Source organism: Camelus bactrianus, chromosome 18 (assembly GCF_048773025.1).
Source record: "Camelus bactrianus isolate YW-2024 breed Bactrian camel chromosome 18, ASM4877302v1, whole genome shotgun sequence".
NCBI classification, from domain to species: domain Eukaryota; kingdom Metazoa; phylum Chordata; class Mammalia; order Artiodactyla; family Camelidae; genus Camelus; species Camelus bactrianus.
Window position 1 is genome coordinate 35,056,471 of NC_133556.1, and position 26,431 is coordinate 35,082,901.

Sequence of the window (26,431 nt, forward strand, 5' to 3'; positions counted from 1 at the left end):
ACACCAGGATCTGATTGGGAGCAGGTTTGGACGCTGGATTTCGCACAACCCCGCTTTTCCTCGGCATCTTCTGCTTGCTCTGTGCCTCCATTTCTCTGGCTGTTCAGTGGGAGTTAAGGGTGAAATGAGGCAGTTTGTTCAGTGTTTCTAAACTTTTTTCTTTTTATCATGCTTGTGTAACCTTTTCTTTAAAAGGAGCTCTGCCTTGGAAAGTATCCGCCGGGAGATGGGTCAACATAGGAGGTGCCTCTGCTGAAGAAGGGCTGGGGGAGGGGTGCAGCTCTGGCCGCTAAGCGAGCCCTCGGGGCAGCTGCTGGCAACACTGGGAACCTGTCAGGAGTAGGCAAGACCCCTGATGTGGCACAGGTTCACAGAAGCCTGCAGCGGGGAGACCCATCCACTGCTCAGCCCTGGGTGTCCTCTTCTGTAGCGGGCACGAGTCTGGGTTAGTCGAATGCTCTCAGCTTCTGCTTAAGAGAGAGTCCTTCACTAGAGACTGGCTGAGAATTTATAAGTGAAGAGTAGCTCTACGTTAGTAATTAAGCCTAGAGAAGCTATAGACAGTTGTTGATTTGTACTTTTCTTACAGATGAGCCTTAAAAAAAAAATCTAATGATGAAAAGGCAATGGGCAGACAAGTTGGCAGATATCTGGCTTGCACAGTCATGGTGATGCGCGTGCACGCATGTGTGTGTCTGTCTGTCTTGTCTGTCTGTGTGTGCACCCTTGCACAGCAGCTTCCTGGCTGTTCCTCCTTGCCTGCCTCCCAATCTCTCCTCTGCAACCAGAGTGACTTACTCAGACGTGGGCTTGCCCAGTGTCTCTCTTGCTTAAATCCCTTCGGTGGCTTCCCTCTGTCTGAGCAAAGAGCAGAGCCACGCTGTTCCCCCTCAGGCCCCAGCCCTAGCCGCCTTCCCTCCAGCCTCTTTCACTCGTCACCTTCCCAGACACGCTAGTTAGCCCAGTTCATCTCCGTGGACATCTCACACTGTAATTGTGTTATCAGTTGTTCAAAGACTGTCTCCCCTGATGGATCATATGCTCCGTGAGCCCCAGGGTTTCACCTCCCCTGTTCCCTGCTGCCTCCCTGACACACAGCATCTGGCCCTTAAGAGGAACCCAAGACAAATTTGTGGACTAAGTGTCTGAGTAAGGAGGGTGTGCACGTCTGTGGTGGCACAGCTGGCCCTTCACTCAGAGGTGGGGGCTGCTGGGCCCAAACCGCCTGCCTGTCCTGCCCAGTACCCTTGAACTCTGTCCACGAATAATGAGGGTAAGTGCCACTTAGCCAGCACCTGGTCTCTGCCAGGGCTGGGCGGGGTGGTTCTTACAGGCTGTCTCACGACAACCCCTCCAGGGCAGCTTCTGTTACCTCCTTTTACAGGAGGAAGGGGGCCCAGAGAGCTGCAGCGGCCTGTTCTTGGCCACACAGCTAAGTCAGAGAGCAATCCCAGTGACCAAAGTCCCAGCCCAGTCTTTTTTTTTTTTTTTTTAAATTCAAGTGTGTATTAGAATGAGGAAAGCAGTCATAGCACATTATCATTTTTAAAAGATAAATACCACCATGTCCCAGCACCCAGACAAACACAGTCGTTTTATTACTTCCCCACCTGCCGCACTGCTACAGTACTTTTCCTCCTACATTTTTAAGCCATATACTCTGATAGTCTCTTTAGGAAAAGACAGTGATATTATAAGATCATTTTCTGTGCAGAGTCTAGAAAGATAATTCAGTTGTTCTTATACACTGTTGATCAAAACTCATTTTTTTCCAACAGCCTATTTGAAAATTTTAAGGCAGTTTTGGAAAAAAAGTTCACAGTGGACTCTTGTGATTGTACCATTAGCATTTTACTGTATTTGCTTTGTCATCCATGCATCCCTGCATCCATCCATCCCTCCCTCCCTCTTTCCCTCTCCCCCGTCCCATCAGTTCATCTTTTCAGGGGGATGCTTTTCAAAGTAAATTGCACATATTAGTATATATTTTTTCCAAAATACTTGAGCATGCATATCATTGACCATGCATGTCTTTTTTTTGCAGTGTTTTTTTAGGTAAAATATACATGTGGTGAGATACACATGCCTTAATCGTATGCTCACTGTTGAGACAAGTGCATACACCTGTGTCCTCCACATGCCTGTCAAGACATGGAACATTACCTTCATCCCAGAAGGTTCTCTTGTACCCCTTCCCAGCCAGTCCCCACGCCCCTCTCTCCGAGGCAGTCACTATCACGTTATATTTTTCCCCATTACCAATATAATAACATTTTCTTTTCATTTTAAATTTCAAGGTGGTTAAATTTAGTTTTTAGAAGGGTAGCAACTCATATATAGGATAAAAAATGTATTCAGTAAAAGTTTTTCAGTTAAAAAAAAATAAATCTTTTTCTTGCCTCTGACCCTGGCTTCTCAGGGTTTGCCCCTAGAGGCATCCTCAGGTGGCGGTTTCTGGCGTGTCTTTGTAGAGATGGTTAATGCAGAGCCAAGCACATAGGCGCGCCTGGCTCCCAGCTTCCTCCTGAAAGTTGTGGCTCGGCTGCCGTGGTGCTCTGTGTGTCTTGCGCTTACCTTTTGACCTTTGACCTCGGAGATCACTCCCTGTCAGCAGAGATCTATGCTGTTCTTTTGGTAGTTGTGCAGTCGGGTTCTGACTGGGTGTTTCAGTAGCCACTTCATTACTTGTTTCCAGGCTTTTATTGCCATTAATGGTGCTGCACTGAATGTCCCTTTGTGACGTATCTTTGTACATACGTTGTCCACGTGTCTTGATTAATTGGAAAAAAACTAGATGTCCATTCTTGGTAAATTAGATCATTTTCTCCGGCCCCTCTCTGCTCATCCCTGCCCTCCTCCAACCATCCATTTACCTATCTGTCCACTTGATCATCTGTACATCTGTCCGTCCAGTGGCAGCATCTTCCGAGCAGTCAGTATGTGCCTGATACTGTCTGGGGCTCTGAGAGTTTTGTCCTTGAGACCCTCATTGTCTTTTGGGAAAAACAGACACGTCGAAACTAGTTCACAGAGTGTGCTAGCCTGCATTTGCGCAAGCATCCAGGACCACTCAGAGGGTAGAATTAAAAACTCTTTAAAGCTCTTATTTGCCAGCTCTTTGTATCCCATTCAAGAGTCTTTGGCCTCAGCTGATACCTCTAATTATATACTTGTTAAACAAAAGAACAAATTAACAAACAGGTAAACACAGACCCCTGAGAGTGGTCCAGACCCGGGCAGCTGCCTTCCGGAGGCAAGGGCAGCCCGGGCCCGCTCTACATTCAGAGCGGCAGGTCTGGGCCTTCCTGGCCTCCGGCTCAGCTAACCAGGCTGGGAGACTGAGCTGTGCTTGTCACACGCTGTTCCTTCTGGAAAAGTGAGGTGAGAAAGCAGGGTGTTGGTGGGATGGGAAACAGTTGTCGTTTTTGACAGTGCAGAGTGAGAGCTAATTACTTAAGGGAAGGCTATTTGGAAAGAGGCATGTGTGAGGAAGTGACTGGAGAACGTAAATTACAGGTGTCATTCCGTGATTGGGACGGAGGTCTGTTGTCCTGTGTTGTCTACCCTTTTGCCTTTTCTTCTGAGCAGTGGACCGAGCGCCCTGCAATTAGAAAACAAAGAATATGATTCTCTTCCTTTGGTTCCTCTTATCTCCAAACTAACTTAGCCTTCTCATGCATGACAATTTCGAATTTGCTCCAGAGCCATTAAAAAATTGACATTTCAGTTGGGTTGGAACCTACACCATCATTGAATCGTTTCCTCAGTCACAGATGCTCAGTCAGTGCGCACAGCGGGCCAGGTGCTGTGTGAACGGGAGGACGGAGAAGCCGCTGTCCTCGTGCTCGCAGGGATGGACTGGCACACAGTGTGGCGTACTCTCACCCTGAGCGACGGAAGTGAGAGGGGGTGGCGGAGGAGAAGTGGCTTCGTTCTGGTGGCCAGGGAAGGCGTCTCATAGAAGTTGTATTTTAGCTGAGTCTTGAAAGATGTGAAAAGAGCTCGTTGTGCAAAGAAGTTGGTGGAAGAAAGAAAGGAGGAAAGGTGACTTACAGTAATACTTGCTTCGCAGTGTAAATCTAAGGATTCAGTGTGTGAAAACATTGGCACATAGTAGGTGTTGCGTGCACACAGTAGGTGTTGCATGCACATCGGCCCCCCCTCCGCCCGCCATCTTTGTTGCTTTCTAACAGGGCTCACCATAGGATTGCTGTGGAAGAAAAGCAAGTTTGCTGAAGCCCTGTGACTTCTCTAACAATCAGTGGAGGCTGCCTTGTGTCCCCAGAGATGGAAGAAGGCCTGGGGCTTCCTGGGGAGAAAGCCAGCCGCCTTGGACTGGGCCAGATCTGTGCCTTGGCCTCGAGGCCTGGTACCTACCAAAAATCACCCTGTGGTGACAAAGGAAATGGCTTTAAGAAAGGCCTCAGGTCTTAGACCCTGTCCGACACCTGTGCACGTCTGTGCTTGAGCAGGCGAGTCCCTCCAGATTTTCTTCCCTTGTCAGGGGTCTCTAAACACCAGCTGAGCCTCTTCAGTATGAATCTGGGTTCCTTCAGCTTCTAGGCGTCCCAGCACATGGATACAAAATGCGAAGAATGGGGAGTTCATAGAAGGGGGCGGTATAGCTTAGTGGTGGGAAGTGCAGGCTCTGGAGCCGGACCACCTGCGTTTGAGCCCCGCCTTAGTCACTTCGTAGCCGAATGCCTGTTAACTCTTTGCAGTATCTTTTGTTGTCTGTCACACCACCCGCAAACGTCATGGCTTAAAAAACACAGCCATTGTCTTACCTCACATGAGTCTGTGGGTTGGCTGGGCTCAGGTTTTCTGCATCACGTGGAGCCGGCTGGGCTGAGGTCCTCAAGGCTCAGCTGAGCTGGGCAGTCAAGGTGGCGCACTCATCCGTCTGTCTGTCGGTGCTGGCTGTCCGCTGGGGTCTCAGGCGGGATTATCGAGTTTTTCCACCTGGAGAAAGTGGTGCCCCTGAAGTCACTGAGGCTGAGGGAGAGGCTGCTGAGGAACTGTGGGCTGGGAGGTTCGGGCTGGGCTCCTGGCACCTCCACTTGCTCTCTGTGTATTCACACTGAGCCCTCTTGGCCTCGCCCGCGAAGTGGAGGTGACACCTCTGCCCACACAGCTATTAGGGGGGTGGCGTGGGAAGAGCTGTTACATGGAAGCACTTTGTAAAGCAGGAAGGCTTTGACGATGCCCGGTGGTGGTGTCTCTGTGTTTGTAGGCCCCTCAGGACTGGAAATGAGGGCGACCCCAAGGAAGGGGAGGCCTCCCTGTGCACGACGCCACCCACCTGGGTCCTGATGCTGCTCCTGGGACGAGGTGTGGTCTTTTCCTGTGCCTTTGGCAGGTTGGCTCGCTCTTTCTTCCCTTCCTCCCTCTCTCTCTTTCTTTTTTTAACTTCCTGTTTAAGTAAGCATTTATTCAGCACATTTGTCCTTATTTTGGCAGAACCCCTTGTATCTGAACCCCCTCCCCAGTTTTGAGGAATTCCCACTCCGAGTGGCAGGTGAGCCAATGTTGGGGTTCCACCTTGGCGTTGGGAGGGGCCTGTGATCAGCCCTCCTGTCCCTGCTCCCCAGCCCCCAAGCAGCGCAGGAAATCCTGGGTCAGGAGAGAGCGGGAAAACTTCTTCACTGATGCGGCTCAGAAGCTGACTCTCAGTGGGTCTCTCCACACCCTCGCGTATGCAGCTCCTGGGGTGTTTGCTCCAGAAAGATCCAGAAATCCTGGCTGCTCTGTTTCCCCAGCATTGCGCTCTGCCTTTCCCTGCACTCGCATACAGCCCCCTGACTCCCCTGACCACAGGCCAGATGGCGAGCTGCCTTCTCTGCAGGGCCGGGGAGAAGCGAAGGAAGACCATGCCTACTCGTGCTCCGTGTTGAGGGGGACCAAGGAGAAGGCTACATCTCAGAGATGTGTCCTCCGAGACTCCCCAGGGCCTCAGGAGGTCACAAGGATGTTTGTGGCCAGTATCAATAGAAAGTTGATTTTTTTCTTACAAAATCTCTGCCGCACACTTCTTACCCTACCAGAATATGAAGTCAAACCAGCTTTCTAGATGATTACTGTAAACCCCAAAGGATTTCTAGCTCCATTCTGGGTAGGCAGCTTGAAGAGACCACATGTTAAGACGCCGAGTACGTTTGGCCATCAGTTATCATCCTGCAGTTGCCGTGCAGCCTGGCCTGATTTTCAAGATACATTCCACCAAGCTCAGACAGTTCAGATTCTTTTTCCAGCCAGCGTGCCTGAAACCCAGGCAGACACATGAATGTCTCCTGGCTTGCTGATACCAGTAATGCCAGTAATTAGAAGAAAAGCTCCTAAATCAGAAGGATTTAACGACTCCCAGATGCTTACATCCCCTGGCCAAGAGGTTCCCTGCAAAGAAGCATCCCTGAAGGGAAATCTGAAAGTATCTGTCAGGAAAATACCTTCTGTTTAAGGAAGCCCTTTGTTCATATCATTGTAAAGTGACATCTGTCCTTATAAACCCCCCCCACCTTATCTTTTGCTTCGGTCCTTCTGGTCACCCAGCCCTTGAGCCTGGTGGGGTGGACATAGTCAGAACTTTCCTTCTTGTGAATGAGGTTCCCTGAGTCCAGGCTCTGGTCGCGTCCGGTCTGAAATGAGGCTGCACTTGAAGGCAGTGTAATGAGGTCACTGGTGCCTTCTCAGTCTGTGAGCCCTTCCTCTGACCTGCCTACCCAATCCTCACATCTGCCAAAAGAACCTTCCCCAGGCTCAGGTGCTGAGGGGAAGCCCAGAGCAGGGAGGCTGAGAGCCACCCCGCAGCCTCGCCAGAGAAGGCACTGGGTTCCACGTGGAAGCGCCAAGGGGAGAGTGGTGTCAGGAAGTGGAGAGGGGCGTGCATCAGAGCCTGCCTTGGCCCTCTTCCATCCCTGATGCAAGAAGACTTGAAGGCACAGTTCTTACATCCTGGGAGGGAGGATTGGAAAGAATATTTTATTTACTTTACATAGTAACGTGGTACACACTTAAATTAATATATAATATGTATGTGTTAGTGGGTGCACGATTAATGTGTCTTCATTGTAGAAAGTACAGAAAAGTTCAGATACTTGCTACAAATGCATCTGACTTTTCTCTCTCAGATATCCCACTTGTCTTTCAAATCTCTTTTCATCCTAACCTTATTGATCCACGGCCATTGTAAGTTATATTTAGGAATCACACTGGGCATTTGCAGTTCATAGCATTTTTTTTTTAATTAAACAGAGACCAGGAGCTTTTTTCTATGCCATTAAAAATTAATTGAAAGCACTCTTTAGGTGGGAGAATACATTTGAATTCACATCTTTAATTGATAGTAGATTGTTTATAAACTCTCAACAATATGAAAGAGTGTTGAATAAATAGCCTCAGTCCCTCCCCACTGCCTGGGCCCCGTCCCCATCTCCCTGGGGCCCCTGCAGGCTGCTGCCCCTTTGATTGATGCCTTGAACTTCACTTGGATAGCTTCTTCATGCAAAAACAAACAAATACAGCTTGATATTCTTCATTCTCCGTTTTTGCACCCCAGGTAGTCTATCAGACCCACCGCTGCACCCTGTTTTAGCTATCACATAATGGTCTATCTAGAGAGGTTTTCATAACAGCACGTGGAATGCTATCTCATTCTTCAAAAGCACATTTAAATTCTTATAAAGCAATTCACTCGAAAGATAAATTTCTTTAATCTTACAGAAAGATAGCAAATGAAAAATCAGCCTCGTTCTTCTCCCCAGTCTCACTCCTGATCTGTTACCAACAATAGTCACTGTTACTATTTTCTTATGTACTTTTGCAGAATTATTTTTGTGCTTGTACCCTCCTGAGTATGCATGTGTGTAACTCATTTTATTAAGCCAGGCATCTCAAATGGACATGCCATAATTTCTTGAATCATTCCTCTGTAGCTGGACCTTTAGATTCTTTTTTCTTTTCTTTTACTTGTCTCAGCATGGAAGGAGGAATGATCTTTGATGTAAATTTTGGTTGGTGTCTTTGATTGTTTCCTCTGGATAATTCTGGGAGTGTGATTTCTTGGTCAAAGGATGTAGACATTTTTAGGGATCTTGGTACACACATGCTCCTGGCTTCCCCCGATAGATTGTACCATCCCTCATCCCAGCCACCCAGAGGAAAAGGACGGTCACTTTGACAGCAGAGCTGCACTGACCCCCAGCCCAGGGAGTTCCTGGTCTTTTGAAACTGATGTTCTTACAAGTGGCTAGATAGGTTTCTCCTTGTTGGGTTTGAAAGAATCTCTCAACAGCAGCTCCTTGGCAAAGCCTGCTGCCTGGAGCCCAGTTTGGTTGCTTAGCTCCATAAATCTGTAAAAGGCTCACTGGGCCATTCTCCCTCTGGGCTGCCATGTTTGGGGTGAGATACCCCTAGGAATGGCAGGGCAGATTCGTGTCTAGTGTCAAGGCTAACAGAATATACCGCTTTTCCTTCTCAATAGCTGTTGTATAATTATCACAGAGCACGAGTCAGTGATGGGGAAGCTCCGACCTGCCAGGCACTGTTCCACACACCCTACACATATTAACTCACCTGGTCCTCAGAATAGCCCTGTGAATACTAATGTTGTACCCATTTTACAGATGAGGACACTGTGACACAGCAGTCAAGTGACTTGTTCACGGCTACACAGTCAGGAAAAGGTGGATCTGGGATTTGACCGTGAGCCGTGTGGTCCCAGAGCCCAGGCTCCACCATTACTGTGTTCTCCTGATTCTAAAAGAAACCTGCTGTTTCTTTAAGAACCACCTTCTGGTGTCTTCTCATCCTCTGTACAGACAGGACTTTGTCAGGTCTCACCTTCTCCTCTCACCTTATAGCAGGCTTTTCTTCTGTTTGCTAAGGGTTCGTAGCAGAAAAGCCAGACAGACCTGGATTTTTATCCCTTTCCCACGTGTGTGACCGTGGACAAGGTCTACAGCCTCCATGAGCCTCAGTTTCCTCATCTATGGGGGGCGGGACAATACTCTTACCCTGGAACCATTATCATGACTGATGCGGATGGAGTATCACACGAACGCTCTGACAGGTGCACAGTGTGAAATGAACGTCCCCTTTCCCTTGCCACCCGCAGCCTCCCCTGTTCCACTTGGTTTCTGTTAGTTCCTCTTTGTTTGGATCCACATTCTTAAATTCTCTCTAGTTCAGAGTCAATCCTACCACGAAAGGAAGCTCATTCCGGGGTACGGTAACGTCACGATTTATTGAGCATCTGCTAGTGCTGGCCATTTGGTATCCGCTTTACGCAGCAATTTCCTTCACGTCAGGTGGTCTAGTTTCTCTTACCAAATCATATTCTCATGGCGCCCTTCTGAGTCAGAAGGGGAAGTCTTGTTCCACTGCCTCAAATTGCTCATCCAGGTGAGGGGGAAGGATGGAGCTATTTGGGAGACAGACATCGGCTTTTTGTGTTTACACACCAGGTATGTCTGTGTGTGTGACGTTCATCGTGATGACGGTGAATGTTTGTTCCATGGCACATTTGATGTCTTGCCTCTCAGATCCTAATTAAGCCTTTATAGCTCCCAAATTACATGCTTTTACATGCCTGTGATTATCTCAATAGGATTAACAGTCCTTTTTCCATAAAGATGATTGAGATCTCTCATGGTGGCATATTTTTATTAGTGTAACTCCGTCTCTAACCATCCTTCCACAGAAGCTCTTACTGTTTTCCAGTAACTGCTTTTTCACCTCGTTCCGGACAGGAGATGTTCAGGGATCATGGAGAGGCAGAACCCTTCCGTGATCATGCAAACCATGGTAACCACGATGTTTTCTCTCTCTCCCCTACCCCTCTCCTGACGGCAGGTGCCTGGAGATTTGAGTCAAACGTCCGAAGACCAGAGTTTGTCGGATTTTGAAATGTAAGTCTTCTGTGTCTGCTCATGAGGGGCCCTTCAGAAACAGGACTCTGTTGCTTGGCTTGTGTCTCAGAAGACCACAGGGGGAAGCAGAAATCTCTGTTTAAATCTGCACAGCTGATTTGGTTATTGTAGAGGGGGGAGTTGTTCACCTGCAGCCGGAGTCTGGCCTTCAGGTGTGTTTTTATCTCCCTCCTTGGGTATTGAAAAACAATTTATTTTTTTGGCTGACAATTAAGAATTGGAAGATATCACATGAAAATGTAAATTTCTCCATTTTCTTTAAAAGAAGAAATCCCAGCAAGGCCACTGTCAGCTCGAGCTGAGCAGCGGTCGCGGCTTCCACACGGGGCGCGTGTGCGTCAGCTGACCACAGTCCCCACTTCTCCCTATTGCCTGACCCTGGCCCGCTCCACTCATCCCACTGTCTGGGTGTCTCCTGTTGGAACTTCTGAGTTTGCAACCCTGGATTATTGGAAATGACAATATTTCAGTACATTGGTCTGATTTTTTATTGGATTTTATTCTACCTGCTGCCTCTGCTGATTACCCTAAGGAATTTGGTTGGTCTTCAGACTGACTCTTTTGATCAGGTTGCCTTGTTTTGGGGACTGAAAATTTCCTTGAGTTGGTGAAAAGAGTAGAGCGAGTCCTGGGTTAAGGCCAGGCAGGCACTCTCTCCTCTCTCATTGAGTTGTGCTGAGGGGAGGAGGGTTCAGCCTCCCCAAGAGAAGGTGTCATCCGGGGAAACCTGCTTTTGGAGAGAGGGCAGGGCATCAGAAGAGCATTTGCTCAGAGCCAGGCTGAGCCAAGTTGAAATCTCAGCTGCAGGACTCACACCAGGGTGACCTTGGGCAAGCCACTTAACTCGCTGGGCTGAGTCTCCTCCTTCATAAGGCGCAGATCTCAGCCGGCCTTGGGGGCTGTGGTGGCGGTTAGAGTGGGGTTATGAAGAGCGTGTAGGACCTCCTGAGGCCCGCGGTGTGTGGGCGGCTGCAGTGGAGGTGGGGGTGGCTATCAGTTTGGTGGGTAACAAGGGTCAAGGTGGTTAAGAGGTGAAGGATGAAAATCAAAGGTGGGTTTGCCTCCCGTGGGCCGTGGGGGTAGTGGGCGTGAAGAGGATTGTGGACAGGCAGCCTGGTGGAGGGCCGGGGGACCAGGTGGGAACAGTGGTGAGTGCTGTGGAGGGGTCCCAGAGACAGTCACTTGTAAGGCGGAAGGGACTCATTAAAGTAAGGACTTAGCACGTGCCTGCTGTGGGGAGGTGCTGCACCAGGGCCTTGGTGGAGGGATGAATCGGCCACAGTGCCTGCCCTCCAGCAGCCTCTGCCTGGTCCAGCCACATCTGCTCTTCCTGGAGATCTGCAGCCTCCTCCCCGCAGGGTGCTCATCTCCACTGCAGCCAGCGGGAAGCTCCATTTCCGGAAAGAGAGAAAGAGATGGAGATGGAGACACACATCCTTCCTGTACTTGCAGACAAGGCCCTTGCTGACCTCGGCTCCATCCCCTGCCTCCCCAGCCCTCCCTGCGCACCAGCCACCCAGGCCAGTTTGATTCCTCCAACTCACCTGGTCTTCCATACTCGGGATCGTTATTTTAGTCCCTTGATCCACACTTCTCGATCTAGGAGGGTGATGGTCACATCAACAATCAGTTCTAAGACCCTGCAATACACACTCTGAAAGGGAGAGATGCTTGGCCAGCCGGGGTGACCACACAGGGGCCCTGGGAGGTTGTCCAGCCCTCACCCTTCCCGGAAGGTTAATGAAAACCAGTGTTAGTTACATTCGCACCCCTCCCCCTCCCAACAGACATGAAGGGCGGACACTTCAGGCACTAGTACAATCTGGGGGACCTTTCCAGAAGGAATGTCATCAGATATACAAACCAACTTGGTGGCTCAGAATTGCAGTTTGTACTGAGAGCTCTGGGGAGGTAGTCAATAGGGTTTATTTTGCCCCTTGAAGATCGGCACCTCGGCTCAGAGCTTAGAAGAAATGCTGCTTCAGGAAAGAACCATTTCTTTGTGAAAATGAAATGCTCTTTACTCGAGAGGTTGTGAGACTGTTGCTGGGTCATGGAATCTTCCATCATCAGCGTCTCAAATTGTGTTTCAAGCACAGGAGGCTGGCAGATTTTTATGAGCTGCTCTTTGGAGAGAAGGAGAGCGTTGGAAAAAGTGTTTAGCCCTGGAAAAACTCTAAGTAGAAGCAAGGGCTCGAACCTCCCAGCCCTTCCAGAATTGCACAGCACTGTTTTGAGAGCTGTTATGACTGATCTTAAAGATTCAGTGACAGTGAACTTATCAGCTCTGCATGTTTGGATCCATCCAGTGGAAGAGTGGTGGTGGTGGGTGTGTGCGCCCAGTGACTCATAGTTAGGTTAAAGTCACCCATAAGGCAGAACTGTCACATAACCGAAATAACCCTTGAAGTTTTTTTAAACAGCCTGCAAGGACTCACTGGGATAACATGGGTAAAAGCATGAAGCCGTGTATCCTACGTACCCAGTAAATGATTTTGCATTTGAGTTTAAATCCTGCTTAATTAGAACCATGCACAGTGTTTTGGGGAAAATTGCAAGAGGGGTATTTGTGCCTGGCTTCCTGGACTCCCCTCCTACAACCCCAAACAGCTGTCGCTTGCGTGGCTGTGAGCGTTGGTCTCCTGAGCTCTTCCATGGAGTCTGATCTTAAAATGGGATCAGGGCCTAAAGTGGGTGTGGCGAGGGGCCAGTATGACTCCTCTGAGCATCCAGAAAGTCCGTGGGCGTTAGTGCACGTGACCTCCCCAGCCTCCTCCGGTCACTGTCCCCCTTTCAGATGAGCAAACTGAAGTTCAGATAAATTATGGGCCATGGTCACTCAGTAAGAACTGAAAAGCAGCTTTTCTCATTCCAGAATACAAACCACAAACATAAAATTTTAAGATACACATAGAGTTAAATATAAATATGTGTGTGTGTGTATAAAGTTCCTTATAAATATATATGAAGTTCCTTAAAAATAATCTTGGGGGGACCAAGGAATGAGACTTAAACTGATCCTTGAGCTTACTGTTAAGTGTAATAGATGTTGTCATAAATTATTTGTGCATAGTATTTCTTAAAGGAGAAAATAATTTCCCCCCTTCTTTTGGGTAAATTGAAATGACCAATTTCGATCTTTCTTTTATGCAGATCAAACCGGGCGCTGATCAATGTCTGGATCCCGTCAGTGTTTCTCCGGGGCAAAGCCGCAAATGCATTCCACGTGTATCAGGTACTTACTGGTTTTCAGGTAGATAGCGCCGCTGGGGTGAAACCCACGCTTGTTTGTTACTGTCTGGTGCTTTTGCCACTTGGTGATGGAATACTGCACTTAGAAGGTCACGTCCTCCAAACGCGAGCATCCACCTGCCGAGCCTCCCAGGAAGTGGTCCTTCCATCTGACAGGAGGAGGCAGGTGGTACCTTCTTGTACTGGTCAGGCCTCCTTCTGTGGCCGTGTCCACTCAGCACGCTCTGGTTGAGCGGAAGTGGAATTTGTTGGCTTGGGTTGCATTGAAAAGCCCAGGCACGGGTCTGGCCTCAGGCCTAACTGGATCTGTGGTCAGGAATCTGCCGTCATCTTCCATTCCGCTGCTCAGGCATGCTTTTCAGGCTGGCGCTCTCTGCGGGTTGACCAGGTGGCTCCCAGCAGCACTGGATGCTCAGCCTGTCTGGGTGTCTCTTGAGGATTTGTCCTGGAGCACAGACCCATCCCTGAACCTCAAGGTTGGTGACAGACTTCTTTGTGATGGGCCAGGTTGGAAGCATGTGGCCGCTACTGGCCCTGAGGTGGGAGTTGACCTTATCTGACCACATGACTGAGAGAGGGGAGAGGTGGCTCCCTAAACCCTTGACAAGGGCAAACTGCAGACGTTCCCTCTAGCTCCCTGGGGTAGAGCTGGCCACCATCTGGTTGGGGATTGAGTCTCTGGGACCTCTGCTTTGGAGGTGATTGTGCCCCAACAATTGAGACCCCAGTTTTCCATCTTTTCTCTGATTTTTCTGGTATCTCTTCCAGCCCAGCCTGCTTACCCTTTTTGTCTTTCTTCTTTCTCTTTCTTTTTGTAACCTGCTCTCCAGCCATTGGTGTCCACTTGTCCTGGGACTGTTTGTTTTCAACTTTGACTCGTGGCTGCTTCCGGTTCTACTGTCATCTTGTATCACAAGTCTCATTAGGTTTTGGTCTCATTCCCCATGAGCTCTGTGAAAAGCCTCAAATTTTGTTGTCATGTTTCTTAGTGGGGACTTGACCATTGAAGAAATCTTCTCAGCGATTAAGATGTTTTCCCCAGGAACTGGGGTGCAAAAGGACTCTGAACTCAAGAATAGAAGCCCTGGTTTTGTGTTGTGCCTTTAGGTAAATCTCAGTTTCCTCATCTGTAAAATGGAAATAATAGTAATACTTACTTTGCAAAGCTGTTGTCAGGATTCGAAATACATTGTGTCCAGTAGGCGCTTGGTTTTTGTGTCTCAACTTCCAAAATGATTGCCGTGTTTGGTTGTTGGTGGCAGGACTGGCCTTTGGGCGTGTGTTATATAGGATGTATACGGGTATATAGGCACGATGCTCGCCTCTTACCTGAAACCTTACGGACACATGAGCTAAAGTTTGGCAGGGAAGTTTGCACTAGAAGGCCATTTTAGTTTACTTGTTCAGCTGGGCGACGGTAGCACTTTAACGAGTGTTAGGGAATCTGAGTGTTGGCGATGCTCTCAGCTCAGGCTTGAAAAGAGAATTAGCTATGACAGATTTCCAAATATCCTCTTCTCTTTTTATCCCAAACCAAACCAAAAAAAAAAAAAAAAAAGCTCTCATTGGAGTGGCCTTCAAGTTCTACTTTGCAGCGATCAGAAAGCTGGGAGGTGTTGCCTGGAGGATGAAAAATGTGAAGCAGACAGCTTTATTTTAGAGCAAAATTAAAATGTGAGATCACTTGAGCGGTTTCCTTGCCCTTTCATTTTTGACTCTTTCTCCTTCCCTCACCCCAGGAAGCACCTGGGCAGTTCTTAGCTGCTGATAGGCAGTAATGGAATGAGACGGACGCAGCAAATATGCTGTTGCCTGGGAGATGGTTTCCACGGTGGGCACAGTGGCATTAGAGCCACGCTCTCCCCATCCTTGACCATTTCCAGAGCTTGCTTGGGTGTGGGCCAGCCAGTGCATGGAGGATGAGGCCCGGGTTTCGTGGGAGCCACAGGACTGGTAGCTTCCACATCACCCAGAGCAACTTCACCCTACATGGGGGGCTCGCTGACATCTTTCCTGATCTTGGAGTGTATGCAGCAGCACTTCCTGAATGCAGTCATTTTTCTCCTTTTAGCTAACAGTGCTTCTGGTTGGTACCTCAGGAGCAAAAGCTGAGCATATGTTTGGAAGCATTTTAGAAAGCCTTTGTTACGGTGTATTTTTTTGGTTTTTGTTTTTTTTAAATGATATATGATACTGGAGAGAGAGTGACTCATTTAAAATGCTGGTACCATTGGACTATTTTTCTTAGTGAAAAAAATGCGTTCTATATAATTCCATAAAAGATACAAGGTAATTTCTAGAGAAACACAGGAAAGAATGGTAAAATGGAAGTGAGAAATGAAATATCAGAGTCAGAGAAAATGTAAACTAAGAGCATTTCGATTAAGGAAACAGTGGAATCATAGTCATATATATATTCAATTATGTATATCATGAGATCCTACATTGTTTTGTAAATTTCCTTTGAGCTTCCTGGCAGCCAGTGTGAAAATGAATGTGGCTATTTTGGATACTCCCATTGCTAATGAGAAGAAAATATGTCAGTTTCTCAAAGAGAGCTCTAAAAGAAATTTCCACACAGGGCTTTAGATTAAGTAATAATGAAGGATGAGGTGGACAATGCCCTGTTGTAGCCCAATGACAAATCACTATCAGGTTTCATAATATCTCCCTCAAAGGAAGTCAAAGGCATAACCTCAAAATGAACCATAAATTCATTTGAAGAGCCAAGATGGAAGGGTTGGCCCATGTAGTTTTCTCAGTAGATCTTTGCTGTCCAATATATGACAGCCACTAGCCACATGTTGCCCTTTAAATTTGATTAAAATGGAAAGAAATTACGAGTTTCTCAGGCACGCTAGCCACTTTTTGAATGTTTCATATCCACATGTGGCTGCTGGCTACTGTACTGGACAGTGTAGATATAGAACATTTCCGTCATAGCAGAAAGTCCTGTTGGAGAATGATGATCTAGAGCAATCTGTCCTGGAGGGTCAGAAAGCAAGATGATCTCACATGTGCTTAGCGAGGTTTTTAGATAGACAGAGACTGGACGTTCAATAACAAGTTCTGACAGACTCACAGGCTTAGAAAACAAACTGTGGTTACTGGTTGTGGGGGGAGGGATAAATTAGAAGTTTGGGATTAGCAGGTACAAACTACTATATACAAAATAGGTAAACAACAGAGTCCTACTGTATAGCACAGGGAACTGTATTCAGTGCCTTGTAATAACTTACAATGAAAAAGGATAGGAAAAGAAATATGTGTACAACTGAATCACTATGGTGTACACCAGAAACTAACGCAAAATTGTAAATTGACTGTACTTCAATTTAAAACAAAAACAAAAACAAGTTCTGCAGGGAGAAGGCCTCTCTTTCCACTTCTTTGACTGCTGACGATTTACCTGGAGGAGTTCGTCTCCACATCCGCACTGTGCCTGCACGGCCCTCTCCTCTTTCTTAGCAAAGACAGAGGAAGGCTCAGGGTTAACGCCTTTGGTAGGCAACAAACTTGAGCTCGATTAACAACACTGTGCTGTTTCATTATGTTTATTTCTGTGTATGGCACAGAATTCTGTTTTTCCATTCACCATGGTGATGTACAGTTTCAAAATAAATTTAAGCAGCAAGTGAGACTCACTTAAAGGCAAATACTAAATAAACGGTAATGGAAACAGCAAGAAGTTTAGGGCAGTGCTATGCAAATGAGTAATGTTTGGGAAACACCATCTGTCACCAGTCTGTGTGTCATAGGAGATAGCTCATTCAGTCCTTATCACAACCCTGTGAGGTAAGAAACTCCCCATTTTATAGATGGGAAAACAAAGGCACAGAGGCACAGAGAAGCAGTTCATTTAGTTACATGATTTTGAATCCCCAAAGCATTTTCTGACAAGGTACTGGTTTGCACAGATGAATGAATGAGGGTGGAGTCCAGCTCTTTGTAATTCTGAGAAGCAGATGAACAGTTGTCCTGAAAGGAAGGGCCCAGCCTGACCGAGATCTTGCCTATATGGATGGCCGCATGCATCCCTGAGGCCAATTGGCCCAGGGTACCTCTGCAGCCGAGTCAGGGATTTTCTGTAGAACTGCTCCAAGCCCCTGCAGCGCACACAGCAGGACCCTGCAAAGCCCAGAGCCAGGCAGTGGAGGGTTTGCTTTAGAAAATTGCTAACACAGGTTCCCGTTCCCCGTGACTGCTCTGACCACAGAAGAGTTTCAGGGACGCTCGCTCAGAACCTCTTGTTTAAGGGTCCCAAGAGCCTGACCGCAGGCTTAGGAAATGTCCTTCTGACTGCAAGGCAGCTACGATAACCAACCCGCTGCCCAGAGTTACTGGTCTCACTGCTTGTCTTGCGGAAGAGATTATATTTTGCACGAAGGAGTCTCGCCAGAAGTGCTGTCCCTTGACAGGACTGAATGCAAGTTGTTAAAGAAGACTTGTACCTCCGCACCCGGTGGTTTTCACACTCTGCTTCCGTGTCCTGAGGTGGCGGCTGAGATGTGTTCTGGCATAAGAGTCAGAAATGCGGCACTTGATCAGTTGTCAGAACGCAAGCGGAATTGATGTCCAGAACTTTCCCAGCTTCAGTTTTTCATCGCTGAGTATTTCTCACACTTCTGGCCCCTGCTAATGCTTGGCTGCCAGCAGACACCAGCCAGAGACAAGAGTGATTGGACATCAACAAATAAGACAGGAAGAAACCAAACCCTGTTTACCGCCTGGTCTTGCTTAGTTTCTCTCTCTCTCTCTGATGACATACAGTTGTGCTCGCAGGTTAGCATTTCCATCCCTTCCATGTGACAGCCTTACGTTTGTTGTTAGTTCCTAGTTTACACCTTTGCAAATGTTTAGTCTCCTCCCCAAATACCCCAACTGCCAAACAAGTTCAAGGTCCACTGTCTTAATTTCCTACTGTAGTGTTTATAAAGGCATGTTAGACCTTAAAACAACCCACTTATTTTTGTTTCCTCAGCAAATATTACAGCTACTAAATTGGCATGAAATTATACATCAATACACTTACTCTCCGATCCCTAAGGTCTTTCACTTTGAAAAGCACCGTTCGTGTAAGTACAGCTGGAATCAGTCCTCTGCGTGGGCTTAATTTCAGCCTTTGAATTTAGGCACCAGAATCACCGGCTACAGGGCAGTATTCCATCTACACAGCACCACTAACGAGGTCTCCTTTGTGAAGAAGGTTGCTTTGTTTCAGCAAAGCGTTTTCCTTCTAGAATAAATCCCCTTTCCTAGGGACCATGGGGGCTGTCTTGATTTAGAGAAAAGGCAGTACTGCAGGAAGACATTCAGTATTGGAGGCCCCCCCACCCCTGAAAGGAGATCACGTAGTCTGGGCAGGTATTTTCAAGGTTTATTCTAGCGGAGCACCTTGATCTATGTGGTGCAGGGAAAGTCTGTGATTTTCCACATGAATAATAGATCACAGGGTCTGGTGGGCTGCATGGGGCTGCAGGTGGTTGGGAGGATGGTGACGTGCTGGCACGTTAGGCTTCGGGTGCCTCAGCCCTTCCTTCTCCTCTCTTTCCTGAGATGGCGCGCCCACCCTCTCAGGCCCTCAAGTGGGCTTTTACCTCCGGTCCCGCCTTTCTGCTCACTTCGTGTGTGGCTCTGCGGAGAGGGAGGAATTCATTAAGTAGGGAAGGGTGCAGTGATTGCCGAGCACAGAAGCGAGAATGGCAGCCGCAGTAACGGGGGCTGATGAGCAGCTGCGGTCCTCGCAGGTACCGTTCCAGATGTGGGGGCACAGGGACGCACCCCCCCCCCACGTCCAGTCGTGCCGCCACAACTGCTGTGTACGAGGCGGGCGGGGGCAGCGGCTGTGCGTCTTTCAGTTTCTGATTTCCATTCCCGCTCAGCTGGCTTCCGTGCTGCCTGAGAAGCGAAACTGTGGAAGCCTTTGCCTTTGTTCTTGCTCTCTCCTTCCTTGAGAACGTTCCATCCCACAAAGCCAAGCACCTCCGCACCTCGGAGGATTGCATTGCAGCACATTAACCTCCAGCTGTTCTTGGGATGCTCAGGGCTTCTGGGGAAGGCTGATACGGGTGAAAACAAAAGCAAACCCCAGAAAGCCTGCTTCCCTCCCCTCGGACATACGTGCCACTGTTTCTGTTACTGCTTTTATCTTCTCAAACTGGGGGAACTTTTTCCCCCTTTCACGGTGTAATTCCTTTGTTTACCCCAGAGCCGTGTATTGAGGGCTTGCCAGATGCTGGGCACGAGCTAAATGCTGCAGAGCCCCCAGTGAGCAAGACGTGATGGTGCCCTTACCCCCTAACCTTACAGTCTCGAGGGGGACAGAAGCTGTCTATCGCGTAAATGTAGCATCTCACAACGAGAGCTGCAGAGGGAGAGAGGCACGGGTGGGAGGTGCAGAGCACCACCGACCTTGCAAGGCGACCACAGAGGATGATGGATAAAGTGGTTACTAGCACAGCGCCTGGCCCGCGGCTCCTGTGCAGGCACCACCCTTAGTGACCCGAGAACCACTTGCCTTGTGCTGAGCAGTTACACCTGGAAGTAGGCATAAAAGAATATCCCCCTGTTGAACTGAATGTTTCCTGGCATGTTTGCATGTTTATAAACAGGCCTTATTTAGCCTCTACTGTTACCGAGTCCAAACTAGTTTTGCTTGCTGCACGACAGGCCAGTAAATCGGGAGACGAGGTGTTGGGGCAAGGAATAGCGATTTTATTTGGAAAGCCGGCAGACCGAGAGGATGGCAGGCCAATGTCTTGGAGAGCCTCCCTGCTCCAGTCAGAATACAGGCTCCTTTTATACAAAAAAAAACAGGGGAGGGGGGTGTGGTTCGCTGTTGTAAATTTCTTGATGTAGGAATTCTTTGTTCTTGAAGCCGTCCATGTGGGTCAGGCCATGTTGTCTCTGTAAAGCTCCAACAAAACAAAGGTTATTCTCTATTTTGCAACTTGCCACCTCTACACAAGTGCAGAAGTGCTAGCATCCTTAAAGGTCAGAGCCCTGGGAATAGGCTCTCCTGTCTATTTCAGGCTAAAGGCAATGTTGTTTCACAAAAGGTGCAGAGCCAGCAAGACTGAGCCTACGAAACAGGGCACAGGGGTTAAAACTGAAGGGACAGATCCAATATGGAGTCAGATTTGTTCTTCTCTATTTTATACTTGCTCAAGGGCTCTATGTCAGCTGCCTTTGGGGCTGCAAGGAGCAAAGTATCTTCGTGTTCAGGGTGTCTAGTTCTGGTGAGGAGGTGGGACCCTCTTTCAAGCAGCTGAAATGCAAGGGCCGTGCCCAGAGGCTCCATGGAGGCTTCGCAGAGCAGTGAGCTCTTCTGGAGGGAGAGTCCAGGGCTCAGGAAGTGAAACCTGGAATCATAGTTCATTTTCCCAGTGGGACTCCCTGGAGGTCTGAAAGCGTTAATGTCTAGGCCCCAGTCCACTGTAGTTTTGCCAGCCTGGAGCTGCCCAGTTGGTGCTAGGTTTGGTCTTGTTTTGAACGTAAGTCCAGTCATCACATACTGAGTAGTGAATTGCCCCGTGACATCCTTCACCAGAGCCTTCCAGGGTGCCTGCATGTGGCCCCACAGCACCATCACCCTCTTGGCCCCCCCACCATGGAGGTGTCCCGAGGTGGCACCCCAGTTTGACGCTGCCTCTTTATCCGGAGCCATGGGCACGGCTGGTGTGCAAATCCAGGCGAGCTAAATATATACATGTAGGTCCTCGGTTTCTGTATCTGGAATACAGCTGGGGTGGCCCCGGGGTACTGGTTGTCTTCACAGTTCTCTGCGACTGGCACTGGGTTATTGTTGATCATCATCAGGAAGTCTTCTCCTTTGACACCTGCTCTGTAGGGTCTCTCTTCTCTGCTGATTTAGTCAGTCTCTGTGACTCAGCATTGATTCTCATACTGGACTTGGACAACATCTCCATTTCTGATTGGGGTAGAAATGGACTCTAGTAAAATTACTGCGTAATAAGCACCATATTAGGAATGCTTTTGGTCACAAGTAACAGATTATCTTCCTCAAAGTGACTTAACCAGTAAGAGTTAGTACATATAACAGAAAGCCAGGGAGCCAGCTGTTCAACAGCTTCCTCCTGTCAGTGGCTCCACTTCCTCGTTACAGGACAGTGTCCCAATTGGAAAGAAGAGAGATTTTTATTTGTCTACATTTTTCTTTTTCTTTTCTAATCAAAAAGGAAAATCTTTGACTATAACTTAATAAAAAAAAAAAAGAAAATATTTCCATTATTCTTTGAATAGCTGTGTAAATTTTTTGTTTATATTTTTTGTTCATAATTGCCAAAACATGGAAGATACCAGAATATCCCCCAGTAGGTGACTGAATAAATAAACTTAAGAAATCAAAAAAAAAAAAAAAAAAAAAGAATCTTTGCCTAAAGCCCTCCTGAGGACATCCCTTAGATCCCATTGACCCAAGCTGAGGTCACATAGCCATGCTCTCACTGAAAAGGAAGCTGAGAGAAAAAGAAGTCCTTCTCTGTCCCTGAACAGGTGGAAGACTCTGCCAGCAGGTGAGAAATGCCAGGAGGCTGACCACTGGGGAGGGCGCCGGGGCCTGTGCCACAGGCACTGTACGATACATGGTGCCAACAAAAAATTAAGCATTCGATTTAAGAAAGAAATGGAAGATTTTATTCGAGCCAAATTGAGGATTATAACCCAGGAACAGCATCTCTGAAAGCTCCAGGAACTGGGTCTACCCATTAGAAGTCAAAACACAATTATATAAGCTTTTTGAGACATAGGGCTGTACATTAAATGATGTATTATTGACAGTTTACACAGTCCAGATCTGCAGGTACCAAGTGGTGGGTGGGTCATTGTGGCCTCTTACAAGATCAAGAAGTAAGACTGTCTTTTAAGGAGCTGTCTTGTTGGTACCAGGAGAACGTTACTCTTTAGGGCTGAGCAGGTGTTTCTGCCGATGGGGAGGTTTGGTTGATGTGGATGCAGATACACAATGCACAGTGCGGGGGGAGAGAAGGCCAAAGGGCAGAGGAGTTTTATGTTTAAATTCTTCTTATCTTGACATAAAATGTGAATTTTATTTCACAACTGCCATTTAATCATTTTGGGCACCTTATGTGATAGGCACTATTATCGTCTCCCGTTTTTGTAGATGAGGAAGGTATGGCGCTAAGGGTTGAATAACGTCTTCCGGGTCACACGTAACACTTCCTGCCTGTTCTGCCTGTTAATCCCCTGCACGTAGCTCACTGTCTACCCTAGGCATGTGCCGTACGTATATGTCCCATCACCTGTTTCCTGCAAGGCATTCTGCCCACAGTTTCATTGACCCATCGCTCATGGTCAGAACTGCCACGGGCAGCTGATACTGGTGGCAAGGCAACATTCTCACAGGGAAGAGAGAGCCGTGAGGACTGGAGTGTGGGATTGATGGGTCCCTGGGAATCTGAGAAATTTATTAAGGCAGAGACTTTCAGCCTAGATGTGTAAAGTCATAGAGTTTGAAGAAAATGGAGAGCTCACCTCTCTGTGTGTGTGTGTGTGTGTGTGTGTGTTGAAAGATGTATTCAGTGCTACAACTTTATATTTGGAAAGCTGAAGAAAAGACAGACACGGGCTTTGTAAAGCAGGTGAGGTGGACACACCACCTTGGCAGGTGGGATATCCACGTTTAACTCCCCGTTCATATTTCTTTTTCATATAAGGAGGTCTCCGAGAGAAGTGACTTGTAGAAGAACATATTGCCAGCAGCACACAGAGCGGGACGTGGATGTGTTGCCTCAAGCACTTTGTCTTCCTGCTGTTGTTGCCAAACTCAAGGTCCTCCAGTCTGATAAGATGGTCTCTGAGGCCCCTGAGCTCAAAGCCATCACTCCCTTGCGACAGCTGGGGCTGACACTTCCCAGGCCCCCAGGAAGCCTGCCAGACTCCCCGTCCAGGCCCCCTGTCCCCGTCTTCCAGCTTCTCCTTTGAGGGAGAAACGGAGGGAGGAAGGAACAGTGGCATCTCAGAGGCAGAGAAGGAGGTGTTCAGTTTTACTCTTCAAGGCAACGGAGACAGCCTGGTGCCCCCCCTTCCCTCTGAGTCACACGCGGAGGGGGCAGCACGTGTGAACCGGCACAGATGCGGGCGGACCTCATTGCAGGCCCCACGGCCCTTGCCTCCTGCGTGAGCCCGGGCTCTCAGAGCCGCCTGGCCCCGAGAGTCACCACCTTCACTTACTCTGCTTAGATGATGGTGTCAGTTTTTCTCAGCCCTCCTGAAATCTTTTTTCCAAATGAGGCAGGATGTAAATAATTACAGAATGGAAGAGGGGGGTGTGGAAGTCATTCTCTTCACGCAGTGCCTTCAGCATAGCTTCCTGAGCCCTTGTCAGGGTGGTCACCGTGTCTCATCTTCACTTCCACCGTTAAAGAAACAAAAACCTACGCGAGAACAGCTTGGCTAGGATGTTAGTCTGTTTTCCTCCAGTAATTCTCTTGTCCATGTGCCCCAGCCTTAGCCAGCTGGTCCTTCTCTCCTCCCTTGTCTGCAAGGAGATTTCTGGTGAGAGCAGAAATCCTGACAAAAGATACTTTCCTGCCTGGCTGTTGTTTTTCAAAAGCCTGAAGTTTTGTTTTGTTTTTTTGTTTTGTTTTATAGAGAGACTCAGTTGCATTTTTGTTGGCATCCCGAGGAGACAAGTGGGGGCTCTGGGGGAAAATCACCCTGGTGGCCGAGCCCCGGGACAGGCAAGGCCTCCAAGAGAGGGTGGGGTCCCAGCCCAGGCAAAACTCCTCGCCTGCCTATCCCAGCCCAGGCAAAACTCCTCGCCTGCCTGTGGGAGCAGAACCCCAGGACCACCCTGCAGGCTGGCAGCAAGCATGCGAGTGCCTGCAGGTCAGAGGTCCCCTCTGCATGGTCTGAGCCCCACACAAATGCCCACGCTGTCTTGCAGGCGGGGGATGGGGACAGGACCTCAGTAATGGCTGAGCTGGCCTTCCCTGCCAACTCGGCAGGACGGTCTCAGAGTCTTACTTCTGGAAACCTTAATTTCCATGCCCACCCCAAGCACCATCTGATGTGTCTGAATGAAGCCTTGTAATTACACAGGCGGAACAGGTTGTCCCTTCTCCCTACCCCACTTGCCTGAACAAAAGATAAAAATAAAAACATAAAAATTCCAAGATGAGTTAATTCAGCTGTGGAGGTCTCCTCACAGGAGGGTTGGTATTTGTGGCTTGGGATGCTGTGCAATCCAAGGCCCGGCATCTGCGTCCATCAAGCCTTCCATCCACCCAACAGTGGGGCTGGTCTGCCATCATTTGCGGCAGGAGGAATGAGGCTGCCCACCTCCCAGGGCGTCATCTCGCTGCGCCTGGGCATGAAGTAAGGCCGGCGGAGTGGCCCCGGTCAGGGCTGGGAGGCAGATGGAGTCTTCGTTCACCCAGGCCACCTGCCCCATGCCCCCAACCCAGGCTTGGAATGCCTGCTTGACTCTTGAAACACCCAGGATGGTTTGGGTTTTTCCCCTCTAGGGTGGTGAAAACTGATGGCCTTCAAGTTCACGTCTCCCCTGGGGAGGAGCTCTTGGGCCAGAAGACAGGACAGAAAACCGTCCCTGTCAGCTTGTCCGGGGAGCCTAGACGGTGGCGCGAGCAGCACTTCCCAGGGCATGGCCGGAGCCCACCTCCCTCTAGTCTTGTCTCCCACTTTGACACGTGGGCTCGGGACGTGGAGCGATGTGGCCTCATCCTCAGCTTTGTGAGGCTGAAACAGCCCCTTCACGTGAGCCTAGGGGGAGAGGAGAAAACCAGACCGGGCAGCGCTCTGCTCAGCCTGGGAACCAGAAAGGCCGCGGATGATTCCCCCTCAAAAGCCAAGTCCCTGTCGGCTCTTCTTGAGCCTGCCGCTCCCGCCCACTGCGGTTGTGCGGACCACGGACGGGTGAGCCTTCTCTGCCTTCAGCCACGGGACAGCTTCCTGGTGTTCCCCGTTCTGTCCACCTGGCTGCAGACTTTCTGCTCTGAGCTTCCGGGGAGGGGAAAGGGAAGGCATCAGGGAGGTAGGGGCCAGTTTTTCCTCTTGGAAGCCCACCACATGCAGGTGTGACGACCCTAAGCTGCCTGGCTGTGGTGGTGGTTTGAAATTCCAGGACCCCTGCATGCTGGGAAACCGTTGTTTCCTGGCACGATTACCTTGTCACTCCTCGTAATAGTCACCTGCCGCTTTTTAATGACCAATTATTGTTCTATTACAGAGGTAAATAGTACAGAGTTAATTGGTTGGTGGTATTTTAATTCTTAAGAACTTTACTGCTTTTCATCGATATCTGTAAAAGCATATGCCAGTGTCCCTTAAATTAACCTATTCAGGAAAGAAAGCATCTCCGTTCCCAACACAGACCAACACAGTGTTCGTGTTGACAGTGAGGATTTTTAGCCAGAAAATTGTTTTCCTAGTGGCGTGGGTAAGAGGGGGCAGGACACCTTTTTATCTGTCTGCGGTCTGGAGTTTCTGGGCATGGTTTGGTCGTCTGTACCGTTTCTGCCCTGCTGTTTCTAGGGTTTTCTCCACATGCCCGATAGCGGTTCTGGCCCCAAGACTTGGGGCTCCGCCTCCTAGAGTCGGCGCAGACGCCTGCTCTTTCTCCCCGTCGCCAGGAGCAGGCGCTGTAAACCTGCCTAAACTCGTCTGAGGCCTCGCGCTAGGCCTCGGGGGGTGGGGGCTAGGGATCGTGCTCAGCATCCTGTGACACACAGGACAGCCCCACAACATCGATCTGACCAAGTACCAGTAGCGTTGCAGCCGACAGACCCTGGCCTGTTCAGTTTAGTTCTGATGCTTTCATATGTCGGTCCCTGTGCTTGTTCCCTTGTGGGCAGGTTTCCTTGGGGGACTGTGTCCTGGTACAAGGACTGGCGGTAGAGGTTGAATCTGAGCAGTCCCGAACATCTGGATGACAGGGCGTCTGACGCGTCCAACTCCTTGGCAGGACCCTGATCCTGAGAGGTGGTCACTGTTCACATCCAGGCCAGGACTCCTCAAAGCGGGGCAGTGTGAGCAACTAGCTACCACCTGATTCTTCTAATCCCTGAGCTACCCCTGCACTCTCCTCCTTGTGGGAGAAGGAAGCCCAGCTCAAGTCAGTTGAAGAAACAAAGGATGGAACGGCAGGGTATAGCCCAAGTGGTAGAGCACACGCTCAGCAAGCACCGTCTCCAGTCTTTGGAGAGGATTGTTTTGCTGTCTGCGTTGGCTCTGTTCACAGCCAGACCGTGGGG

The 26,431-nt window shown here is 48.9% G+C and overlaps 1 protein-coding gene across 5 annotated transcripts in view; it reads left to right on the top strand.

The window, feature by feature from the left end:
- SNX29 (sorting nexin 29) overlaps nt 1-26,431 on the top strand; it is a 587,226-nt gene that overhangs the window by 424,833 nt on the left and 135,962 nt on the right. For all 5 annotated transcript variants that reach the window (XM_045521723.2, XM_010961733.3, XM_045521724.2 and 2 more), the window contains 2 exons: nt 9,850-9,905; nt 13,080-13,161. In XM_045521723.2, the coding sequence (XP_045377679.2) occupies nt 9,850-9,905; nt 13,080-13,161 (138 nt within the window). The remainder of the gene's footprint in view (nt 1-9,849; nt 9,906-13,079; nt 13,162-26,431) is intronic.